This window comes from Microcaecilia unicolor, chromosome 7 (assembly GCF_901765095.1).
Source record: "Microcaecilia unicolor chromosome 7, aMicUni1.1, whole genome shotgun sequence".
In the NCBI taxonomy this organism is placed as follows: Eukaryota; Metazoa; Chordata; class Amphibia; order Gymnophiona; family Siphonopidae; genus Microcaecilia; species Microcaecilia unicolor.
The window spans coordinates 10,712,481-10,738,128 of NC_044037.1; the positions used below are offsets into that span (position 1 = coordinate 10,712,481).

Here is a 25,648-nt window from a genome sequence, read left to right on the forward strand (position 1 = left end):
TCAGCCGAATGGTAAAATATGCTTTTCAGTACAGCTCTAGTTGTAAATATCGGCGTTGGATTCATTTTGATCCAGCTCCTTTTCCTGCTGTACAGAAAGGGGGCATTAGATAGATTTCCCCTTGATATGGAAGCGCTGGTCCACAGAAAGTTCCAAAACGTTATCTAGCTCATGTCCCTGCACGTTTTTACAGCTGATTCCTGTCAACAACCGAACCAACCAGATCTACAGATAGCCAAGCCTCAGAGGTAGGGCTTCACCAGCAGTAAACTCCGGAAGGAAGCAGGAGGAGAGTGAAAATAGCAATTAAAGGTCATTAGGAAAAAAAGAGAAAATTGTTGCGTCCAAGGGCAGAAAGATATTCTGGCCTTATCTGAATGTTTTCAGCTTCGGAGCCAGGAAATCCAGCTTGGGAGCTGTTAAAATAGAACACAAGCAGGAAAGGATGTTTGCATTTGTTCAGGGCCTACAGGCAGGTCGGCAGGAACCTGGATTTACAGCTAAATATAAGAGAAGACTCCTGGTTGTCAGAGGTCACTCCTCACTTATCCCTTCCTGGGTCTCCCTCTTTTTTTTTCCAGTTCCTCGGAAGTAAAAGAGAAGTGGTTTTCGGCATTACAATGGTGAGATCCACTTTATGTTTCTTCATATTGTATTTTTCACTCTCTTTCTCTCTCTTTCCACTGGAAGAAGACAAATCCATGTGCAATTCTCAGAAATAAAAGGCCGTTTGTAATGCACTTTTGGGAACAAATGTAATTACATTGGGCCAGGTCTACCAAGCATTTCCCCGCAGACACAAGACAGAAGAAAACCTTACATAAATCAGTCTCATAGATTTGAGACAAAATTTTGGCAGGTGTTCATGAGGGCTTGATGTCTAATGTCTAATGTCTATGGCAGTCAAGCTTAATTCACTATCACACTTATTTTCGAAAGAGAAGGACGCCCATCTTTCGACACAAATCGGGAGATGGGCGTCCTTCTCGCAAGGTCATCCAAATCGGCCTAATCGAAAGCCGATTTTTTGACACCCTCAACTGCTTTCCGTTGCGGGGACGACCACGGGGGCGTGTCGGCAGGGTAGTGAAGGCGGGACTGGGGCGTGATTAGGAGATGGTCGTCCTCGGCCGATAATAAAAAAAAGAAGGGCGTCCCTGACAGGCCAACTTTACTTGGTCCATTGTTTTTCACGACCAAGCCTCAAAAAGGTGCCCCAACTGACCAGATGACCACCAGAGGGAATCGGGGATGACCTCCCCTTACTCTCCCAGTGGTCACTAACCCCCTCCCACCATAAAAAACAAGTTTAAAAATACCTTTTTGCCAGCCTCTATGCCAGCCTCAAATGCCATACTCAGGTCCATCGCAGCAGTATACAGGTCCCTGGAGCAGTTGTAGTGGGTGCAGTGTACTTCAGGCAGGTGGACCTGGGGGGGGGGGGTTGGGGGGCTCAGCACCCAAGGTAAGGGAGCTAAGCACCTGGGAGCAATTTCTGAAGTCCACTGCAGTGCCCCCTAGGGTGCCTGGTTGGTGTCCTGGCATGTCAGGGGGACCAGTGCACTACAAATGCTGGCTCCTCCCACAACCAAAGGGCTTGGATTTGGACGTTTTTGAGATAGACGTCTTTGGTTTCCATTATTGCCGAAAACCAGGGATGACCATCTCTAAGGTCGACCTAAATGTCAAGATTTGGGCGTCCCCGACCGTATTATCGAAATGAAAGATGGACGTCCATCTTGTTTCGATAATACGTGTTGCCCCGCTCCTTCACGGCACCATCCTTTGAGTTGGGCGTCCTTAGAGATGGTCATCCCCTTTCGAAAATGCCCCTCCACGGGGTCCTTTTACTAAGGTGTGCTGAAAAATGGCCTGCGGTAGTGTAGGTGCGTGTTTTGGGCGTGCGCAGATCCATTTTTCAGCGTGCCTGCAAAAAAATGCATTTTTTTATTTTTGCTGAAAATGGACACGCGGCAAAATCAAAATGGGCGTGTGTCCATTTTGGGTCTGAGACCTTACCGCCAGCCATTGACCTAGTGGTAAAGTCTCATATGGTAACCGGGCAGTAATGACCTACGTGTGTCAAATGCTACATGGCCTGCGTCCAATACGCGCGTCCAAAAATAAAAATTACTTTTTGGACGCGCATGTCGGATGCGCGCCAAAAATGAAATTACCGCAAGAGCCATGTGGTAGCTGGGTGGTAACTCCATTTTGACGCACGTTGGGTGCGCATAGACGCATGCTTACGCGGCTTAGTAAAAGGGCCCCTATATCACGGTATCCAGCCATATGTTTCTTAAAACTTCAAAATCAAATCAAAACAGATCTTATATACTGCCAAACTCCCCTTTCCATAGTTCAGTGCAGTTTACAACATATATAATAAAACAACAAATAAACAATTCATTGAACAATTAAAAACCATCACATATCACTCCTCAGAAACAAAAAAGTTTATTCTAAAACTAAGATAATTATTATCCAACCTAATGACAAGGAGCAGTGAATTCCATAAGGAAACTCCTAAAACAGAAAATATAGAATTAAGGGGTCCTTTTACTAAGCTGTGGGTCGAGGGCCCTGCAGTATTGGTGGGGGCCATTTTTTCCACGCACCAGGGTCCTTTTATCCACAGCGGGTAAAAAGCCCCCCTAAAAAATGGCTATGCAGCAAGATAACTCTGAGGTGGCAGTAAGGAGTTGGGGCATAGCGGCACTATTAAAAAGATTTCCGTCGCGCTGAAAATGGCGCACGCTTGAGCCAGAACTACCGCCGTCAGCTGCACTGGGCTAGCGGTAGTCCCAAGTTAACGTGCAGTAAGCCCGTGTTGGGCTTACCGACGCTTTGTAAAAAAAAAGCCCCGAAATATCTTCTGAAACCAAACTCTCTTATAAAAAGGCGGAGATAAAACCAATTGTTCTCGCAGTCGATCAGATCGGCCAGTGAGTAATGATACAATATTGCTCAGCAATTGAGATGTAGAACCATAGAAAATTTGAAGAAAAACAAACAGGCAGCTTTAAACTGAATTCTTTCGGCTATACGAAGCCAGTGCAATTGGATGAGGCATGACGAAACACTGCCATATCTATTCCGTTTAAAAAATCAGGCTTTCTGCTGTGTTCTGTATTAGTTGCCATTTCTCCTGGTATTTTTTTCATAATCCCCAGGGCCGTGCCCACGCCGTAAGCGAGGTAAGCATGGCAGGAGGGTGCCATCCTCTGGGGGGCGCCCCGCCGCACCATGCTTACCTCGCCCTCTTCTCCCCAGATCCTTTTTTTTTTTGTTTAAATTTACCTCTCCGGCGCGCGGCAGCGTTAGTGAGAAGGAGGTGGCGCTCCCCCGGCCACCCCAACGTGTCTTCCCTTCGCTCGGTTCCGCCTTCTTCTGGCGTCATTTCTGATGTCAGAAGAAGGCGGGACATAGCGAAGGCAAGACACGTCGGGGCGGGGGGCGGGAGCGCCGCCTCCTTCTCACTAACGCTGCCTACGCTGCCGCGCGCCGGAGAGGTAAATTTAAACAAAAAAAAAAGGATCTAGGGAGAAGAGCGCGGGTAGTGTAGCGCTCGTTTTTGGGGGGGGGGGGCGCCGGAGAGGCCAACTGCAGGGGGGTGCCGGAGACCCTAGGCACGGCCCTGATAATCCCCACAACAAGGGGATAAAGTTGTACTACCAGAGTCTGTATTTCAGAACTTCATTCATAAAGACTCCAGAATGTTAAATTGTATCAAAACATGACTTTTAATTACATCAATGTGCCTATACTAAACATACAACACATATAAACAATTAAACTATTCATTCATCACCATTCACACGCCACTCACCCATTTCTGCCTGAACGGTGGTTTTTTGCGATTTCTGCCTGAACGGTGGTTTGTTTTTTTTTTTTGCGCCCCCCCCCCCCCCTCCTCACCCAGTGTCTGCAAGTTGATTAAGGCTAACGCAATTCAGCAGCGTGGTTTGGGGATAAACAACAGCATTCAGTTTGAATACACGCAGCGTTGTATCATCAGTGGAGCCTGGAACGGGCTGAACAACGTGAGATAAGTTGCTTGGACAAGTTCGATCTCCCGTAACCGTGAATAAGATCTGTTCAAAGAGACCATTACAGGCTAACAAGAAGCGTGTTGAAAGTTCGTTGTTACATATTGGGTGATTTATAACTACAACAGCACACGCACTTTTCTGTACACGATCTGATAAGCTTGTATATGCCGTATTATGTTCAAGAGTCAGAAGCAATGGGTGAGTGGTGTGTGAATGGTGATGAATGAGTAGTTTAATTGTTTATATGTGTTGTATGTTTAGTATAGGCACATTGATGTAATAAAAAGTCATGTTTTGATACAATTTAACATTCTGGAGTCTTTATGAATGAACTTTTTTTCATAATACCAAAAACTGAAACATTACAATAATCTAAGGGGGTCTTTTACTAAGCCGTGGCGTTTTTTTAGCTCACGGTAGAAATCAGCTTTTGGTAAACGCCGAGATGCTCTTAGTAATATAATGGGCGTCTCGGTGTTTTCTACCAAGCTGAAGTACTACTACTACTACTTAGCATTTCTATAGCGCTGCCAGGGTTATGCAGTGCTGTACAAGTTTAAACATGGGGAAGGACAGTCCCTGCTCAAGAGACCTTACAATCTAAAGGTTACAAACTATGTAGTCAGTGTAGGTAACATGAATGGGGAGGGTGGTTAGGCACCAAAAGCAAGGGAGAAGAGATGGGCTTTGAGTAAGGACTTGAAAATGGGCAGGGACATAGTCAGACGTACTGTTGCCCCTGAAGCACAAGGCCAACAGTTTCTTTCTTCTTGTTTAGAAACAGATCAGGAATGTGATTTCTAAGCCTTTCTGTGTTTGTCTCTTGCTCTCTAGGCAGATTGGCGCAATGAAAAAAGAGGAGTTCCCCATCAATCTGCCAATGACCATTCTGTTCCTGGAAGCCAACGGATACACTTCGGTCAGTCTGGCTTGTGCCGCCCCTCTCTTCCTCTTCAGGGCATAACCCACTAAGAATTTTCTATAGGCAGCTGTTCTTCTCATCACGAAGGCTCTCCCTTAACCCTTCACACACCCTAGTGGATTGAGGAAGACTTCAGACTTTATCCTGGGCACGGCAGCGATGATAGCCTGCTGCTCTGAGTCCTGAACCTGTATATTTAAATGTATAGTACAAGCATTCCACTAACAACAGTGTAACATGTCCAGACCCCAAGGATTCCCTACCTTTTCCCTCTTATTCAATCCTCCCTCTCATCAGGAATTATACCCTCCTCTTGGAAACACGCCTTGGTCCTCCCCTTGCTAAAGAAACCTAATCTTGATCCCTCTTTATCTTCTAACTTCCGTCCCATCTCTAACCTCCCTTTTTTGGGGGGAAAATTACTACTATTACTACTACTATTTAGCATTTCTATAGCGCTACAAGGCATACGCAGCGCTGTATCAAAATTCTTGATAAACTCATCCTCTGCCAACTTGAAACCTTTCTCGATCAGACTAATATTCTTCATCCATATCAAGCCGGTTTTTGTTTCAATCATAGCACTGAAACTCTACTTGTCTCTTTATACGACACCATTTGGGTGGCCCTTGATCAACGTTCTGCTGAAATTATTGTTTCGCTAGATTTATCGACCACTTTTGACCTGCTAGACCATTCACTTCTCCTCGAACGTCTTCATACTATTGGGATCTGTGGTTCTGTCCATTCCTGGTTCCCCAGTTATCTTACCGGCTGTTCCTATCAACTCACTCACTCTGACTCATGCTCAGCCATCCTCCCAATTATTTTCAGTATCCCCCAAAGTTCAATTCTCTCCCCCCACTCTGTTTAGAATATTTCTTGCCCTTTTGATAACCATTATTCGAGAGTAAGGATGTCAGCCGTTTGCTATGCAGGTGACATCCAGATCCGTTACCACACTACTGACCTCTCCTCTGCCCCTGATGTCTTGAAACCTCATCACTGTTTCTACATGGCTGAAAGATTATGGCCATAGGTGGTCGGTGGCCCAACTGTTTGGGGAGGCTAAAGGGGGGCGGGGGTTAGGGGTGGGGCCAGGGGTGGGGCCAGGGGTGGAGCTTAAATCCATAATTGTCTGATAACACACAGAAAAAATAAATAAATAAAAATAAAAGTCACAATTAATACCTTTTATTAAATTTAGATATTAGATATGTATCATATGTCAAAGAATAAAGTGGTTGCTCAAAGCATATTCTAAGCACAATCGCTCAACTGCAAAACACTATGCACAACTTTGTGCAAAAACACACTCAGAACCTTACTGTACCATAAATATTACACTAGGCAGAACCTAATACACCAATATACCACCCATACGGAAAATGCAGACCGTCAACAATATGAAACAAGGGATCATAATATCACAATTCTCATGTAGAGCCACAAAACATCCTAATTCATGTTTAATGTGGGATAAAATGCCATACATAAGTAAATAAATATAAACTTTTAATGTTGAGCACCTGATTCTCAAAGTGGACATATTCCAAACACTATAATGAAAATAAAATGATCTTTTCTACCTTTGTTGTCTGGTGACTTTTTCTGATCATGCTGGCCCGGTATCCGATTCTGCTGCTATCTGTCCTCAGTGCAGATCAGGAAGCCATCCTCCTTAAATATCTCCCTGGCAACCCAGGACACCTCCAGCCAACCCCCCCCCCCCCCCCCCCTCCTCTCCCAGCAGTAAGGTAATCAAACTATAAACCAATTTATACAACTGGTTACACAACTACTACAAGGCTAGAGGGCTTTCACTGCAGCTCCTGCTGTGAGGATGAAGGTAAATCAACAATTTGAACCCCTCAGATCACAGCAGGGGAGGCTTAGCCTCTCCAAGCCTCTTATACCGGGCGCCTATGATTATGGCCACTTTCTTAACCAGACTAAATGTGAATCCATCGCCTTCACTGGACCCAGTTGTCCCTTACCCCCTGCTCCAGTTTTGGATAACATTCGGCTTGCCTAGAAAGACTGTGTTAGAATCCTGGGTGTCATATTTGATTCGAAACTTACCTTCAAGAAACAAGTAGATAAGGTGGTTAAGTCCTCCTTTTTTGCTTTACATTGCATTCGTTCTGGTCACCCTTTTCTCTCCCCTCAATCCATCCCTCATTTTGACCTTGGTCATCACTCGCATAGATTATTGCAACTCTTTACATGCTGACCATCCACTATCCTCTTTAAAACACCTACGATTAGTTCAGTCTACGGCAGTTAAACATTCATCGTGCGCACCATTTTGATCATGTATCCCCTCTTCTTCGTCTAAAGCACTGGCTCCCCGTCTCATACCACATCTGTTATAAACTACTCGTGCTTACTTTCAAGGGCCGTGCACCCAATGCTCCTGCCTGTTTGCACAGACTTCTAGTTCCTTACTCTCCCTCCACAATTCTTCGATCATCTTCTGATAATCTTCTACGTCTACCTTCCCCCTTCTACCCTTCATCTCACACTCTCACATGACATAGCGTTTAGCTACACGGGCCCCAAGTTGTGGAGTGACCTGCCTTCATCTCTCAGAGTTGCTATGCTTCGTCCTTCATTCAAGACTCTTTTGAAAACCTTTCTATTCTTCTTTTTCCTGCTGCCAACCAGCTGGTCCCCTCCCCTCCATGTCACACTCCAACCCTTTCCCCTTCTTCCCCCGTCCTCAGTACAGACCTTAGTTTGCCTATAAAGGATTAATTTGCAGCATATCAAATGCCTGGAATAAATAATTAAATAGAATACAGTACACTGGGAGAGGAAAATAACATAGGGGGAAACTCCCCGATAATCTACAAGTGAAGGCTTAGGATGCCAGATTGCAGCCCTCCTTGAAGCCCAAAGGAGCAGGAGGTTGAACAATATGGATAGCAATTCGCAAAGACTGGCAAATAATAAAAATGCCTACACAATGTAGAACATACACCCATTAAACTGATACTGAAGCCACTGTTCCATCAGTTCTCTTGACACATGTCTGTTTTCTTCCCCTAGACTACCACGATCAACGTTTCCAATACAGAAACAGTGGAAAAGGTCATCAAGATGGCGGTTCCACAGCTTGGAATTCTTGTAAGCCTGGCGGTGCGACACCAGCCCAAAACCCTACTTGTTCAATGGTGTAGTGCATCTGATTGTTACTGAAAACCTATAGCAGCTGCTTGTTGTATTTTGTAAGACAAAGAAAGACCCCAGGGTCAGCTGAGTTTTATACTTAAAGAGTAATTCTATAACAAACTGCTTACATTTACATGCCAGCTGTCTACGGCGGTTATTTTCGAAGGCCTATTTACGTTTGAGATGTGCATAAATTGGTAATGAAAAGTTTATCTTGCATAAATGTCCAAGTTCCCATTTTATAAAGCCGGGATATGTACGCTGCACGTCTGAAACTCAAGTATGTGCAGATGGAAAGGGGGCGTGTCTTGGGTGTGACTAGGTCATGTCCAGAAGATAAATGTTTATTCCCCATTTCAGAAGGGGAATAAATATTGATGACTTCACAGAACTGGATTTATACCTGCTACCAAGCAAGTACTCCGATTGAGTAGCACTTCACTGGATGAATTAGGGGAGGATTCTCCCTTAATCCCCCAGTGGCAGAGGTGGACTGACAATATGAGCAACCAGGCACTCCCCGAGGGCCCAAGAGCTGAAGGGGGCTCAGTGCCTCTCTCTAACAAACTTTGGCAGTACCTGTCAGTGTCCTGATTCCCTCTGTACTCTCCGGTGGGCGGCCCATACAGAAGAAAATGATCCCCTGGATACCTTTTGGCCAGTACCGCCCTTAAGTGTGTGTCAGAGGGAGGCGGGACCTTCCGAGTTATGCAGAGCACTTGCACGGCTGGCTCAGTGACCGTTTTCTTCTGTCTGAGCCACCCATGGGAGAGAACGGAGGGGATCGGAACACTGACGGGTACTGCCACGGTTTGTTAGTTGAAATCTGGGATGGGGGGGACCAATGACTTTTACTGCCTGGGGGCCCCTGATCACTGTCAGTCCGCCTCGCCCAGTGGCTTTTATCCCCCCAAAAGCCAAATTAGCAAGGGATTCCAATCTCTGTGACAGTATCAGGTAGATACATGTTTATATTTCTAAACTGGCTTAAATTAACATGTGTGTTCTGGTACCTGTGTATTTATGTGCTGGTTTTTAACCCTTTGAACTTCCTGTGTGTCTTTTTTCTGAAATGATGTTCATGCTAGATAGAATATAAATGGAGTCACGATTTTCATATGCGCGATTGCATGTCTTGTATGCTTGTACGTTTACACTTCTCGAGCAGGCACACCCCCCCTCCCCCCCCCGGATTATGTAAAGGTCACCCAAATTTGGGCGTGGCTCCAAGTTCCACACGCTAATTACTTAACAAACTATTAATCAATTATTGGCATCAATTGGGGCTAATTTGGACTTGTGTGTGGATCTACCCTACATGTGCCCAAAATGTCTCACGGTCAACCCAAAAGGGGACGTGGCCGTGAGAGGGGCATGGGCAGATCAGGGCAATTCCAAATATTTCAGCACAGTGTTTCAGAATATCGGGGCTATTTGCCTAACTTGCGCACCATGATCTATGCCAGGTTTCAGCGGGCGTAAGTCCTCGCAGCCAAATTTGAGCGCAGAAATCCACCCTAAGCACCTCAGCCTGGAGCACCCTTTATAAAGCGTTTCGCCCCAATTTTTCCCAACGCCTAACTTTGAGTGCCGTTTACTGACTCTGGCCCATAATGTCTACATCTTTCAAGCTTTCTGCAGGATTTATGATAGTATTTTATACAAACCCACAGGTACTTACTTATCTTTCTAAAATCAGCGCCTTCCTGTCCTATTAATGACTTTCTTATTGACCTGGAGCTTATCTCTCTTTCCACTTTCCGTACAGCTAATCCATTCTGCCCCTCTGTCCTTGCATTTTATTTCCTGACCCGCGAAAGGCAGAGGCGCTTTCCAATGCTAGTCAAAGTTTGTTCAGTAAAGCTATAGCCTACCACTTTGAACTTTATTTCTACAACTTCAGCTGAATTAACATGGCGACCACAATATTTTCTATGGAAAAATATCTTTTTTTTTGCCCTTTCTTTTCTTCACCTGTAGGGCAGAGCAAGTGACTACCACCTCTGGGCAATCTCAGGAAAGAATGAGTCCCCTTACGCCCTTATCGGTAAGAGCCACGTCATTCATCTATGCAATCCTTTCCAGTTCCGGAATTTACCGGTGGCAGTTCAGCTGAGAAGAACTGAGCTAAGTTGGTACTTGTTTGTTTCTTTGGTTTTCGAATATCCCTCTTCAATCAATCACTGTTCCCTCTAAGCTGCCAGTGGGGGGGGGGGGGGGGGGGTGCTGTTTCACTATGACTTTTTCAATAGTGATAGACAGGCAAGCTCTGTAGGATTCCAGCAAACCTGCTTAGCCCTAGCAATTGAAAACACAATATTGAAGCACTGCCCCCTACTGACAGAAATGCTGTTGGAGGACTCCCGCTCAGCTTAGAGGGAACAGTACGATCAATGGCAGTGCAGTTTAGAACATAAAACAACACAAAGAAAAGAAAATAAGATGATACCTTTTTTTTATTGGACTTATAATGCATTTTTGATTAGCTTTCAAAGGTAGCCCAGAATAAACAGGAAACAAGTAAAAGAAAGATAATGACACAACGATTCAACAGTACAAACAAAGAACAGAACAGCAAATGAAAGGTGGTTAAAGTTACAAAAGACATACTAAGAAATAAAGTAGAGACATGGCTGCCGAGAGGTGGGGGCAGGGGGGACAAAATTCCCCAGGCCCGGGCCTCCAGGGGGGGCCTGGCGCCGCAGTCCCACCCGCCCTCCGTCGTCGACCGTCTGCCACCGGGCCGGGTCCCCTGCATTGAAATCACAGCACCTGTCACCTCCGTGTGAAAGCGCTGCAGGCAGCAGGGTAGCAGATCGCCTCCCTTCAGGCCTCCTTCCCTCCCTGTGTCCCGCCCTCGTCTGACGTAACTTCCGCGAGGGCGGGACACAGGGAGGGAAAGAGGCCCGAAGGGAGGCGATCGGCTGCCCTGCTGCCTGCAGCGCTTTCACACGGAGGTGAGAGGGGCTTTGATTTCAATGCAGGGGGCCCGGCCCGGTGGCGGATGGTGGGGGGGAGCGGCAGCGGCAACCTCAGGGAACGGCCTTGCCCCGGGCCTGGCCCAGTCTCTTGGCGGCCCTGAGTGGAGACACAGGGGAGGGCAAGCAAGATCATTAGCACCAAAGCTAGAAATTCTTCACAACCCAAGGCCTACCCAAGTTCAGAAAAGACTTGGGCCACAAAGTATTTTTTAAAAGCTTGCCTTGAATTTAGGATAAGACGTGTCTAAGCAGAGTGAGAACATTGATATATCCCATAAAGAAGGAGCTAAGAAAGAGAAGGTGGAGGGACACATGCCTCTGAGTAGGCTGAGGTAATAGATGAAACTGTTAATACATTATGATTCTGGGAATGCAGAGAACGAGATGGGCAGATGGGAATAAGATAACTTGAAAGATACTGAGGAACATCTGTCTGCAGTATCTGAAAAGGAGTGGCCTAGTGGTTAGGGTCATGGACTTTGGTCCTGGGGAACTGAGGAACTGAGTTCAATTCCCGGCACAGGCAGCTCCTTGTGACTCTGGGCAAGTAACTTAACCCTCCATTGCCTGCCGCATAGAGCCTGCCATGAGTGGGAAAGTGCGGGGTACAAATGTAACAAAAATAAAAGCAGGATCTTATACTTCAACCTGCAAGCAATGGGCAACCAACCTTGATGTTTGAGCAATGGTGAGCATTATAAATTAATTTACAACATAAGAATAGCCATACTGGGTCAGACCAATGGTCTATCCAGCCCAGTATCTTGTTTCCAACAGTGGCCAGTCCAGGCCACAAGTACCTGGCAGAAAGCCAATTAGTAGCAACATTCCATGCTGCCAATTCCAGGGCAAGCAATGGCTTCCCCTGTGTCCATCTCAATAACAGACTATGGACTTTTCCTCCGGGAACTTGTCCAAACCTTTTTTAAACCCAGATACGCTAACCATAGAATAGCGTTGTTGTATACAAAACTAATTGAAGACAATGAATGGAAGATCACTTAAGACCATTATATAATGAATTGCAATAATCTAATCAGTGCTACTCAATGTAATGTCATCAGCATATGAATAATGTAACATATAGTAACATAGTAGATGACAGAAGAAAAAGACCTGCACGGTCCATCCAGTCTGCCCAACAAGACAATTCGTATGTGCTACGTTTTGTGTATACCCTACTTTGATTTGTACCTGTGCTCTTCAGGGCACAGACCGTATAAGTCTGCCCAGCACTATCCCCGCCTCCCAACCACCAGCCCCGCCTCCCAACCAACGGCTCTGGCACAGACCGTATGTCTGCCCAGCACTATCCCCGCCTCCCAACCACCAGCCCCGCCTCCCAACCACCGGCTCTGGCACAGACCGTATAAGTCTGCCCAGCACTATCCCCGCCTCCCAACCACCGGCCCTGGCACAGACCGTATAAGTCTGCCCAGCACTATCCTCTAGATATTGTATACTCTCAACTGATATTATACATATATTGAATAAAATCAGGGAAAGTTGGAATTCCTAAGGAACTCCACATAAATGATTCCAAGTAAATGATAAAGAATCATTCATTTTAACTTGATAGGATCTGTTAACTATGAATTTCCTAAACCACTCCTGAAATGCCCAAACAGCTTAAGTTGTATATCTTCAATTCATGGAACCTGGAAGAATCCTTAACGTGTCTCTGTTTTACGTTTGCATCAGCAAAATAGTTTTAGGGTTTTTTCTTGCTGTTCTATGCTATTCCTTCCTATTATTTATTTATTTTTTTAGTATGGCTCTGCCCGGTTACCAATGGGTTAGCACAGGAGCCCTTTCCGCCACCTCAATAGGTCTTTTTCCTCCTTGCATAATAAGTGGGCGTGCCACCATACTGATTTCACTGTATTTTTGTGGGTTTCACATTATTTGATTAGTGAATCTGATCTGCGTGTAATTCTTACCTTATGTATTTAAAAAAGGTTTGGACAACTTCTTGGAGGAAAAGTCCATAGTCTGCAATTGAAACAGATATGGGGGAAGCCACTGCTTGCCCTGGGATCGATAACATGGAATCTTGTTACTCTTTGGAATTCTGGAATCTTTCTTCTCTTTGGGGTTCTGGAATTTTGCCGTTCTTTGGAATTCCAGAATCTTCTACTCTTTGGGGTTCCGGAATCTGCCAGGTACTTGAGACCTGGATTGGTCACTGTTGGAAACAGTATTCTGGGCCAGTATGGTTATTCTTACGTTCTTATTTTCTGCCTGAGATGGTGACCGTTATCTCTATAGCGTCCTTGTTCACTGGGAAAACAGGAAATTGTTTAGGAAAAGCTACGTATACAAGTTATACAGGCGTAACTTTATGTGCAGATTGGGCATGAAGTTGCATCAGCCTATTTCCTTACACACAGAAATGGCTTTTAAAATTGGCTTTTCAAAAATAGATCCAATTAGTTCTAAGGCAAAAAGAACCACATCATTTGTTGTCCTGTGTTTCTGAAATAGCCTGTACCATATGAGGGGGTGATTAGACATAAGCATCGCCACACTGGGACAGACCAAAGGTTCATCTAGCCCAGCATCCTGTCTCCGAGAGTGGCCCATCCAGGTCACAATCACCCGACAAGATCCACGGAGCAAAGCATTTTGTACTGCTTGTCCCAGGAATAGTGGATTTTTCCCTACGTCCATTTAATAACATTCTATGGCCTTTTCCTTCAGGAAGCCGTCCAAACCTTTCTTAAACTCTGCTAAGCTAACCGCCTTAACCACATTCTCTGGCAATGAATTCCAGAGTCGAATTACGCGCTGAGTAAAGAAACATTTTCTCTTATTTGTTTTAAACTTACTGCACTCCAGCTTCATCGCATGCCCCCTTGTCCTAGTAATTTTGAAAAGCGTAAACAGACGCTCCACATCTATCTTTTCCACTCCACTCATTATTTTCCCCTCAGCCGCCTTTTCTCCAAGCTGAAGAGCCCTAGCCGCTTTAGCCTTTCCTCATAGGAAAGTCATCCCATCCCCTTAATACTTCATGCTTCATACTCATTGGTATAAAAAGCGTCTTAAGAAAATGCATTGTCCATATTATGAAAAACTTTAGTAATCAAGAAAAATCAAAATATCTAACTCCTCTCCTGTAACTGATCTCCTGACTAATTCAGCAAGGTTAAAATAAAAGTGCGTTGTCTATCAGGCACCTAAGAGAAATACAGCACTTAACCTTTTCATGGCGCATGAACCAGTCCAATATTCTTGTAACCTCAGAGTTTGTGTTTGAAGACTAGACAGTTATGTGGATAAAATGTTGGATCTACCTCAAGTCATTCCTAATGACGATGTAAAACATGCATCTTTCAAACCAAAATGGACATGTTTAGTTAACATAAGAACCCAATAGTGGCCATACTAGGTCAGAACAATGGTCCATCTAGCTCAGCATCTTGTTTTCCAAACAGTGGCCAAGCCAGGTCACAAGTACCTGGCAGAAACCCAAAGAGTAGCAACATTCCATATAGAACCCCAAAGAATAGCAAGATTCCAGAATCCTAAAGAGTAGCAAGATTCCATGTAGAATCCCAAAGAATAGCAAGATTCCAGAATCCTAAAGAGTAGCAACGTTCCATATAGAGTGAACTAACACGGCTACCACACCTCTCTACATATAGAACCCCAAAGAATAGCAAGATTCCAGAATCCTAAAGAGTAGCAAGATTCCATGTAGAACCCTAAAGAATAGCAAGATTCCAGACTCCTAAACAGTAGCAAGATTCCATGTAGAATCCCAAAGAATAGCAAGATTCTGGAATCCTAATGAGTGACAAGATTCCGTGCAGAATCTCAAAGAGTAGCAAGATTCCATGTAGAACCCTAAAGAATAGCAAGATTCCAGAATCCTAAAAAGTAGCAACATTCCATATAGAACCCGAACGAATAGCAAGATTCCAGAATCCTAAAGAGTAGCAAGATTCCATGTAGAACCCTAAAGAATGGCAAGATTCCAGAATCCTAAAGAGTAGCAAGATTCCATGTAGAATCCCAAAGAATAGCAAGATTCTGGAATCCTAAAGAGTGACAAGATTTCATGCAGAAAGAATAGCAACATTCCATGCTACCAATCCCAGGGCAAGCAGTTGCTTCCCATGTCTGTCTCAATAGCAGACTATGGACTTTTCCTCCAGGAATTTGTCCAAACCATTTTTAAACCCAGATACGCTAACCGCTGTTAACACATCCTCCGGCAAAGAGTTCTAAAACTTAACTATTCATTGAATGAAAAAAAATATTTCCTCCTATTTGTTTTTAAAGTGTTTCCATGTAAATTTTCAAACCTGCACTTAGAATGTTTATTTTTTCAGTGCAGATGAGAGTGTAGATGTTGTGAAAGTCTAGGCATACTTTCAGCCCATTGAAAATCCAGCCCCGTATTTCTTGACCTTACAAACGTGCAATTTGACCCCGACTAAGCCTTTGAAAGCGTTTCCTAAAGGGTTTGTGTTCTGTTTTCTTAGCCGGATTGCCACTGCCTCCAGTTCACAGCTCCAGTGAGCGTCAGAGCTAGAAGAGGTTGCGTGTTCTACCAATTCATACATGACCAGCAACACGTCACAGAATGGAGCCAGACTCCATGAACTGTACAATGCCAGGGAGTTTGGCTATTTATCTTGGCAAAGCACATTGAACATTCTTCCCTCATCGTTCCCATAGTAATCCATAACTGTTTTTTTTTATTTGTTTTGTTTTTTACTTTGGATATTTTCATGTAGTCATGTTGCAGAGCAGAGATACTGTATACTGCTAAGATTCAGTCCAAGCACCAGACTTATATTTTTCCCATGGAGATGGTCTTGCTGAACCGAGGTTTTCCCACAGGCGTGACATGCAGAAACTCTTGAGTGAAGCCTCAGAATATGGGTATTAGACTAAAATAACAGCATTCAAGAGTCAGGAGGGGCCTTTGGGGTCTGGTTGTGGCTTATGGACTAGATGGAGTTCTGCCTCTGATCTTGACCCAGTTGCTGTGGTTCTGGTTCTGGCTTGATTGGTTACGCTCTGAGATTTTGTGTTTTAGTACTGATAGAACCTCCTTTTAGGTAAACTTCCTATTTGCAACCCTATGGACCCAGATCTGCACGATAACAGCCCAGAGATCTAGGTTTGCATGGGAGGGTCTGTGTCACTGTAGGTCAGGTCCAGTCACTTCATCAGTCTCAGTCATGGGGTGATTAATGTTGTTTTATTGGGTTTGAAGTATATGGATGTACAAGCCGATAATATTCAGACAGTGGCATAGGTAGTTAAACTCTGGAATTCGTTGCCAGAGAATGTGGTAAAGGCAGTTAGCTTAGCGGAGTTTAAAAAAGGTTTGGACGGCTTCCTACAGGAAAAGTCCATAGACCGTTATTAAATGGACTTGGGGAAAATCCACTATTTCCGGGATAAGCAGTATAAAATGTTTTGTACATTTTTGGGATCTTGCCGGGTATTTGTGACCTGGATTGGCCACTGTTGGAAACAGGATGCTGGACTCAATGGACCTTTGGTCTTTCCCAGTATGGCAATACTTATGTACTTACGTACTAAGTAATGCTCGTATTTAAATATTTTAAAATCAGAGTCATACGTTAGCAGTATCTGGGGATATATAATGTTGAGAACCATACTTGTGATGGCCTTCTGAGCCCCTATGAGGAATTCTGCCAACGCTAAAGGGACAGCTGGTGGGTGACCATATCTAGATATGTACCTTCCTGAACATTTTACCCTGACACACGTGGAGGGACATTGCATCATTATGATAGCGAAAAAAGATGTACTGTGGTAGAACCAGAGGCAATGAAAATAGCACAACCCCAGAAACATCCCCCAACTAATGACAGAATTGTGAAAAGCAGAAAATTATTACTGCTCGGAGGCTCCATTATCAGAGGCATTAACTTAGGAGCACAGTTCAGGGGTTCCAACGTAGTGAAATGTCTTCCAGGATCTTCAGCTACAAGATGTACAGACCAAATACTGAAAGTGATCCAAGAACAGAGCAAGGCTTCAAACGCTGATGTTGTAATTCACCTGGGGACAAATGACCTGGCCAACAATAGCAAGTTTACAGCACAGAGAGCGTTCCAGAAGCTTGGGGAGGGACTGAAATCTTTGGTTTGAACTGTGGCTTTTTCTGAAGTAATTCCCACATGGGGGAAGGGAGAAGAAAGACTACGCAAAACAGTGGCTTTCAATAAGTGGCTTGAGTCTTGGTGTAAAGAAGAAGATTTCAGATTCATAGGAGAATGGGGTAATACGTGGAAAAATAACAGGCTGTATTGTAATAATGGGCTACATCTTTCTGTGATGAGAAAAAGGATCCTTGGGGAGAAATTCAGACAGTATGTTTCTAGACGAAAGGAAACAGGGGATTTCGGAAAGTCACCCCCAGAATAAACATGATGGCAGAGGGAAAGGTCATGTAAATACAAAAAACACCCAAACTCACTAAGCACATGGAAAGCTATGTACACAAATGCTCATAGTCTAAGTAAAAATGTTCAAGACTTGTAAGCCCTGATGTTTGAAGAAAACTTGGATATTGTTGCTATTATGGAGACCTGGTTCAACGATTCTCATGAATGGGATGTGACCATACCGGGCTATAATCTTTTTAGGAAGGTTAGAGAGGGCCGAAGAGGTGGAGGAGTGGCTCTGCATGTGAGAGAGAATATCAGAGCGGCTGAAATGCAGGGAACCTGGGGAAAAGAAGAAGCTTTATGGATCGTCCTGGAAAGAAAAGATGGAACCTGTATCCACACGGGAGATATCTACAGACCTCCTGCTCAAACGGAGAAATTAGACAAGGATCTGATAGAAGATATTCAAAAGATTGGTATGAAAGGGGAGGTGCTACTGTTGGGAGATTTCAATTTGTTTGACGTGGATTGGAACGTCCCGTCTGTGGAATCGGAATGAAGTAGAGAGATTGTGGACGCCTGTCAAAGTGCCTTGCTCAGACAAATGGTGACGGAACCCACGAGGGAAGGGTCGATGCTGGATCTAGTGCTCACTAATGGAGGTAGTGTTTCCAATATCCGGGTGGGTGCCCACCTATGTAATAATGATCATCACACCGTATGGTTTGATATAAGGGCAAAGGTGGAGTGCGGACACACAAAACTCAAAGTACTGGATTTCAGACGTACTGATTTTGATAAAATGGAGGAATACCTGAAGAAGGAGCTGTTGGCGTGGGAAGGCATAGGAGTGGAAAAACAGTGGTCCAAGCTAAAGGCTGCTATAAATATGGCGACTGTTCTTTTTGTGAGGAAAGTAAACAAAAACAAGAGAAGCAGGAAGCCTATATGGTTCTCAAAACAAGTAGCTGAAAAAATAAGAACAAAAGAGGCTTTGTTCAAGAAATACCAAAGAACGCAACGAGAGGATCACGGAAAATATTATCGGATTAATCTGAAAGAAGCGAAGAGGGAAATACGGCTAGCGAAAGCGCAAGTGGAAGAAAAAAATGGCTAAAGATGTAAAGAGAGGTGACAAGACTTTTTTCAGATATATTGGAGAAAGGAGAAGAGATAGGAATGGAATTGCGAGACTGAAAGATAATGAGAATGGCTTTGTAGAGAGTGATGAAGATAAAGCGAACGTGCTAAACAATTATTTCTCTTCAGTGTTCACGGAGGAAAATCCTGGAGAAGGACTGCGGTTGGCTGCCGAGGGAACGTCTGGGAATGGAGCGGATACTGCGTCGTTTACGGAAGAAAGAGTTTATAAACAGCTAGAAAATCTGAAGGTGAACAAAGCAATGGGGCCGGATGGGATACTGAAGGAGCTCAGAGAGGTCCTGGCGGAACCTCTTAAAGATTTATTTAATAGATCTTTAGAGACGGGAGATGTTCCGCGAGATTGGAGACAAGTGGATGTGGTCCCTTTTCACAAAAGTGAAGACAGGGAAGAAGTGGGAAACTACAGACTGGTAAGTCTCACATCGGTGGTAGAAAAAATAATGGCGTCACTGCTGAAAGAAAGGAGAGTTAACTTTCTAGAAACCGACAGGTTACAGGACCCGAGGCAACATGGCTTTACCAAAGGAAAATCCTGCCAAACTAATCTTATTGACTTTTTTGACTGGGTAACCAAAGAACTGGATGAGGGACGTGCACTAGATGTAATCTACTTGGACTTCAGCAAAGCCTTTGATACGGTCTCCCACAGAAGACTCATGAATAAGCTGAAAGGGTTGAACTTAGGACCGAAAATGGTGAACTGGATAAGAAACTGGTTGACCGACAGGTGGCAGAGGGTGGTGGTAAATGGAATCCGCTCGAGGGAAAGGAAGGTGAGCAGAGGAGTTCCTCAGGGGTCGGTGCTGGGGCCTATTCTGTTTAATATATTTGTGGGAGATATTCCTGAAGGGTTGAAAGGAAAGGTGTGCCTTTTTGCGGATGACACGAAAATAGCCAATAGAGTGGATACTCTGGAGGGAGTAGAAACTATGAGAAGGGATCTCCGAACGTTAGTAGAATGGTCGAGGGTCTGGCAGTTTTTTGGAATGCTGATCTGGGAGGGGATAATATCCCGAGCCAGGTATGCTCAAGAAGTGTATTATGCAAAATATGTTGAATGAACAACAGTACCATGAGGAATAATTAGAAGTTATGAAATAAGTTGAGAAAATAAAAGAGTTAGTTAAAAGCTCAGATACATTTGAGAAACTTGAAGCTGAATAACACGAGAATCTTTTGCAGAGACTAAAAGTTCTCCTGATGATGTAAGGACACTGGCGAAACACAGCTAGTATTTAAAGTTCTCTTCATGATACCATGACACCGGCAAAGCTAGTGTTGAGAACAAAGAGAACAGAAAAATCGGGTGATTGTAATAAAAATAAAGACGATGATTTAAATGAGGAGAATTTCACGAGCACATCACTGTCAGCTGTTACAAAGGGAGAAAAGGCGGAACCAGCGTCAACACGAGATAACACTGCAGCCATAAGATAAGTGAATATAGTAGACATAGAGGAAGTCCTCCGTTACTAAATAACATGCATAGTTGTGAGAATCAAAGGAGGGAGGTAGGGCAGCAGTGTTATGATGTCTGGTACACACCATTACTAGGAAAAGCCTTTCCATTGTAACAGGTGATAACTGAGCACTGCACATTAAAAATATTTTAAGTAAATAATCACACATAAAGTTTATTATATGAAAAGAGCAAATAAAAAAAAACAAAAATAGGTTTCAGTGTGATACTGAGAAATAAATAAAAGTGAAACCAGAACAAACAGTTAACCCAGAATAAAATAGAGTTAAAATTTAATGCCAAGAAGTGTAGAGTGATGCACTTGGGGTGCGGAAACCCAAAAGAGAGATACCGGATAGGAGGGGAGAGATTAGTAAGCTCAACTCAGGAGAGAGACCTTGGGGTGTTGGTGTCGGAGGATCTGAAGGTGAAGAAACAATGCGACAAGGCGACGGCCATGGCCAGAAAGATGCTAGGCTGCGTAGAGAGGGGCGTAACCAGCGGAAGAAAGGAGGTTGGTGAGGCCCCACTTGGAGTATTGTGTTCAGTTTTGGAGGCCATATCTTGCTAAAGATGTAAAAAGACTGGAAGTGGTGCAAAGAAAAGCTACGAAAATGGTATGGGATTTGCGTTGCAAACCGTACGAGGAGAGACTTGATGACCTGAACATGTATACCTTGGAGGAAAGGAGAAATAGGGGTGACATGATACAGATGTTCAAATATTTGAAAGGTATTAATCCGCAAACGAACCTTTTCCAGAGGCGAGAAGGCGGTAGAACTAGAGGACATGAATTGAGGTTGAAGGGGGCAGACTCAGGACTAATGTCAGGAAGTATTTTTTCAAGGAGAGGTTGGTGGATATGTGGAATGCCCTCCCGTGGGAGGTGGTGGAGATGAAAATGGTAATGGAATTCAAACATGCGTGGGATAAACACAAAGGAATCCTGTTTAGAAGGAATGGTTCCGTGGAATCTTAGTGGAGTTTAGGCAGCGACGCCGGTAATTGGAAACAAAACGGGAGCTGGGCAGACGTCTACGGTCTACGCCCTGATCGTGACTGAAAAGATAGGGATGGGCTGGAGTGTAAATTTTAAGGGGCTTTGACGTTAGCTTCAGAACTTAGTACAAGAACAATTCTGGGCAGACTTCTACAGTCTGTGCCCTGAGAAAGGCAAGGACAAATCAAACTCGGGTATACTGTACATATAAAGTATCACATACCATGTAAAATGAGTTTATCTTGTTGGGCAGACTGGATGGGCCGTACAGGTCTTTATCTGCCATCATTTACTATGTTACTATGTTAATGGCAAGCACGTGTGCTACAGGGACATTCGGTACCTCTTCAAATCCCTTCTTCTTTGCTTCGAACTCAAAGCTGGTTGAATTTTCGTCTGGCTTTGACAATTGCACAGGCAAAGAGTATGAAAGTTCTTATCTGCAATTAAGTTCCTCTCCCTTGGTTTTAAGAGGTTTTTTCAAACGACAGATTTCGTTTCAGTGAGTCCAGAGGATGCTAAGTGAGGAGAAGGAATGAATTATGTTTATGCTGTGGCTAATTGATTTTAGTTTTGTTCTGCTACTTAGTACTGGTTGTCTGAACCAGTCTATTGTCTGGTGAATGGCGGTATGCCAAATGATCTAAATAAAATAAATTAATGAACTAGGCAAAACCCAAGTACCAAGTGGAGGAGATTCCTGGTCTCGGAAGGACAGAACCATGATTGTTGCCCACCTAACCTCAAAACTGTAAACATAACAATAAAACAAAAACATGTCCTCCTGGTGGTCGGGTGGGTAAAATGACAATTGGAATCTGTGATTATTGTTGCTCTGCTGTATTTTTTATTCGATCTGTATTGCATTTCCTCTTCTCCTTTATACGCCTTCAATTTTTCTCATGAAAATCAAAAAAGCACAGGACTACACAGGTGTCAGAAAGCAACGCCAGACGTAATCTGTACTTGTGACCTGGACTGGCCACTGTTGGAAGCAGGATACTGGGCTATATGGACGCATTGATCTGACCCAGAATGGCTATTCTTATGTAGGGTGCAGCAACTATAAGGGACAAAGATTCAATGGCAGCACAAAGCAGAAACTCTCCAGGCCAATTCCATTGCTTTAATTTGCATGTTATTGCTGTTGCAACACAGCTGCAAATAAATGTGAACAATTTGCAGATGGCTGTTTCAGGAAGTGTGATCGTGACTCTCTAAGACAGGGCTGCACAAGTTCAGTCCTCGAAGGTTCCAAACAATCCAGGTTTTCAGGATATCCCCAATGAATATGCAGGAAATAGATCTGCCTCCCTCCACTGTCTGCAAATCCATCTCATGCATATTCGTTAATATGATACTAAATGAGTTATCGTACCCAAACTGTGCATACAATTTATATCTTACTTCTAATGCCAGTCAGAAAATCACAAATTTCATTAAACTTTTATAATATTTTCCTCTTTACTGAAATATTTTATGCAATAAACACTTCCTGAGTATACTGCATAGGAGCCTACAAGATTGCACTGCTCACAGATAAAACTGTTTGGGATTACAAATGCAGCACTGTTTTTCAGAAGACTCTTTGCTAATTTAAAAGTGTAACTTTGTTACAGATTGGTTCAGGACATTTGTTTATGCTTAGGATGGTTTTTTGTATTGCATTTGTATTTTGAGTAGAGGAGTGTGGTAGCCGTGTTAGTCCACTCTTAAGGTTATCAACAGAAATCAAACAAAATAAAACATGGAAAAGAAAATAAGATGATACCTTTTTTATTGGACATAACTTAATACATTTCTTGATTAGCTTTCGAAGGTTGCCCTTCTTCCTCAGATCGGAAATAAGCAAATGTGCTAGCTGACAGTGTATATAAGTGAAAACATTCAAGCATTACTATGACAGTAAAATAGATACTATTGGAGATTCTACATGGAATGTTGCTACTATTGGAGATTCTACATGGAATGTTGCTATTCCAGTAGCAACATTCCATGTAGAAGGCTGCGCAGGCTTCTGTTTCTATGAGTCTGACGTCCTGCACGTACGTGCAGGACGTCAGACTCACAGAAGCAGAAGCCTGCGCGGCCACATTGCTGATCTACAAGGGCCGACTTCTACATGGAATGTTGCTAGTGGAATAGCAACATTCCATGTAGAATCTATAGAAATCAAACAAAATAAAACATGGAAAAGAAAATAAGATGATACCTTTTTTATTGGGCATAACTTAATACATTTCTTGATTAGCTTTCGAAGGTTGCCCTTCTTCGTCAGATATTTTGAGTATAAAAGAGTGGTGGCAATGAGCTCCATTGACGTATGAAGGGTGGTATGCAGTAAGTATGATGTTATAACATACATATGTAGGTTGATTTGTGTCTATGCAGTATAAACAGGAAATATTTCCACAAGAAAGTGTTTATTGCATAAAATATTTCAGTTAAGAGGAAAATATTATAACAGTTTAAAGAAATTTGTGATTTTCTGACTGGCATTAGAAGTAAGATGCGTATTCATTAAAGGACATCCTGGCTTGAACTGAATTTGTGCATTGCATGTAAGAGCTCAGCAACCATCCAAACTGAAAGAAGAGCAGGGGAGAAACAGAGGTGAAATGCAGACAAGAGCTACATCCAGTCTTTCTGTTTATTTATAGAATTTGCATCAAAGATTTGATATACCAGTTCCCCAGCCAACAACTGACTGTCCCACATGGCGAACAAACTATAGCCAGCAATACAAAGTTAAAACACAAAATTTAATACAATGAAAACAGAAACGACAGCCAACCAGCAGCAATCACAACCCTGCCCTCCCCACCCCATCATCCTTCCGCCAGCAGCCAGCACACTATACCGATCTTCCCTCTCTCCCCACCACTTCCATTCATCCAACATGGCGTCATCACCCACCCCACCCTACCTCCCAACCAGCATCTGTTTCTCTCCACTACTCAACCATCAATTATTACAACACAGGAAATAGCCATGACTGTACCCTTCCCACAGAACTGTAGATAGTTTAACTCTGCTGTAATATCCGAGGCAAGGCTATTCCATAAAGATGATCCAGCCATTGAAAATGTTCGAACCCTGAGTTCTAAAGCCTTTTTTCATGCATAGAAGAAGCTAGCACTCCTACCCACTGACTTGAGCACTGCCCCCAACCAGGAACACTGATCTGAACTAGTTGGTCCTCTGGGCCATGACTATGCAAGGTACGAACAATTAGCATCAGTAACGGAAAGGGTGGGGAATTTGTGGAACGGCCTCCTGGTGGAAATGAAGGAGATGAAAACAGAATCTGAATCCAAGAGAGTTTGGGACAAGTATGTAGGATCTCTAAGGGAGTGTTAGGAAGAGCAGATGGCATGGATGGGCAGACTGGATAGGCCATATGGTCTTTATCTACCTATATTTTTCTGTGTTTCTAAACTTCTCCCTTGCCACTGTTTAAAGTCAGTGGAGGGCATGGAGCTGTTGACCTCAGTCGTTCTCCCTCCTCACAGTCTCTTTACTTTTTTTCTTCCACCCTCCCCCCCAGGCCATGAACAGCCCTTCAGCATAATACTGAACAGCCTCCGAGACTCAGCAGCCCAGACCCCAGGAACCAATAACAACATTCTCCTGACCGATGGACTGGAGATCTCTCTCTTGGAGCAGCTGCCTAAGGAAAGACAATGCCAGTTCATCCTGAAAGCAAGGCCCCAAGCCACTGTGCAGCTGAGGAGAGGTAAAATCCCAGTAACCACGGTAACCCTCTGGGGGCCTCTAGACACCAAGGCTTTGGAGACTTTCCTCATAGTTTGTAATAGTATTTATTTATTTGTTGCATTTGTATCCCACACTTTCCCACCTATTTGCAGGCTCAATGTGGCTTACATAGTACCGTAAAGGCGTTCGCCAATTCCAGTATAAACAGTTACATAGTGATGTTATGGTAGAATAAGGTCCATGTGGAACAAACATAATTAGGGAATCGTATAGAGGAGGAGTTAAGTTATATCCATTACGTTCTTGGTTTTGTAGTGTTGCAGGGTTCAGGTATTTAAGTAGGGTCGGTAGGGTCTGCCTTTTTGAACAGGTAAGTTTTTAGTGATTTCCGGAAGTTTAGGTGGTTATACGTTGTTTTCACGGCTTTTGGTAGTGCGTTCCAAAGTTGTGTGCTTATGTAGGAAAAGCTGGATGCATAAGTTGATTTGTATTTGAGTCCTTTGCAGCTTGGGTAGTGGAGGTTTAGATATGTTCGTGTTGATCCGGTTGTATTTCTGATTGGTAGGTCGATGAGGTCTGTCATGTATCCCAGGGCCTCACCATAGATAATCTTATGAACCAGGGTGCAGATTTTGAAAGCAGTATGTTCTCTGATTGGGAGCCTGTGCAATTTTTCACGGAGGGGCTTGGCGCTTTTGAATCGCGTTTTTCCAAATATAAGCCTGGCTGCCGTGGTTTGAGCAGTCTGAAGTTTCTTTATGAGTGGTTCTTTGCATCCCACATAAATGCCATTGCAGTAATC

The 25,648-nt window shown here is 43.7% G+C and overlaps 1 protein-coding gene across 1 annotated transcript in view; it reads left to right on the plus strand.

Annotated features, from left to right (window-relative positions):
* LOC115474358 (rho GTPase-activating protein 20-like) overlaps positions 1-25,648 on the plus strand; it is an 89,436-nt gene that overhangs the window by 29,044 nt on the left and 34,744 nt on the right. Inside the window, exons 5-9 of the mRNA XM_030209803.1 lie at positions 582-623; positions 4,887-4,971; positions 8,026-8,103; positions 10,129-10,195; positions 24,677-24,865. Of these exons, the coding sequence (XP_030065663.1) occupies positions 582-623; positions 4,887-4,971; positions 8,026-8,103; positions 10,129-10,195; positions 24,677-24,865 (461 nt within the window). The remainder of the gene's footprint in view (positions 1-581; positions 624-4,886; positions 4,972-8,025; positions 8,104-10,128; positions 10,196-24,676; positions 24,866-25,648) is intronic.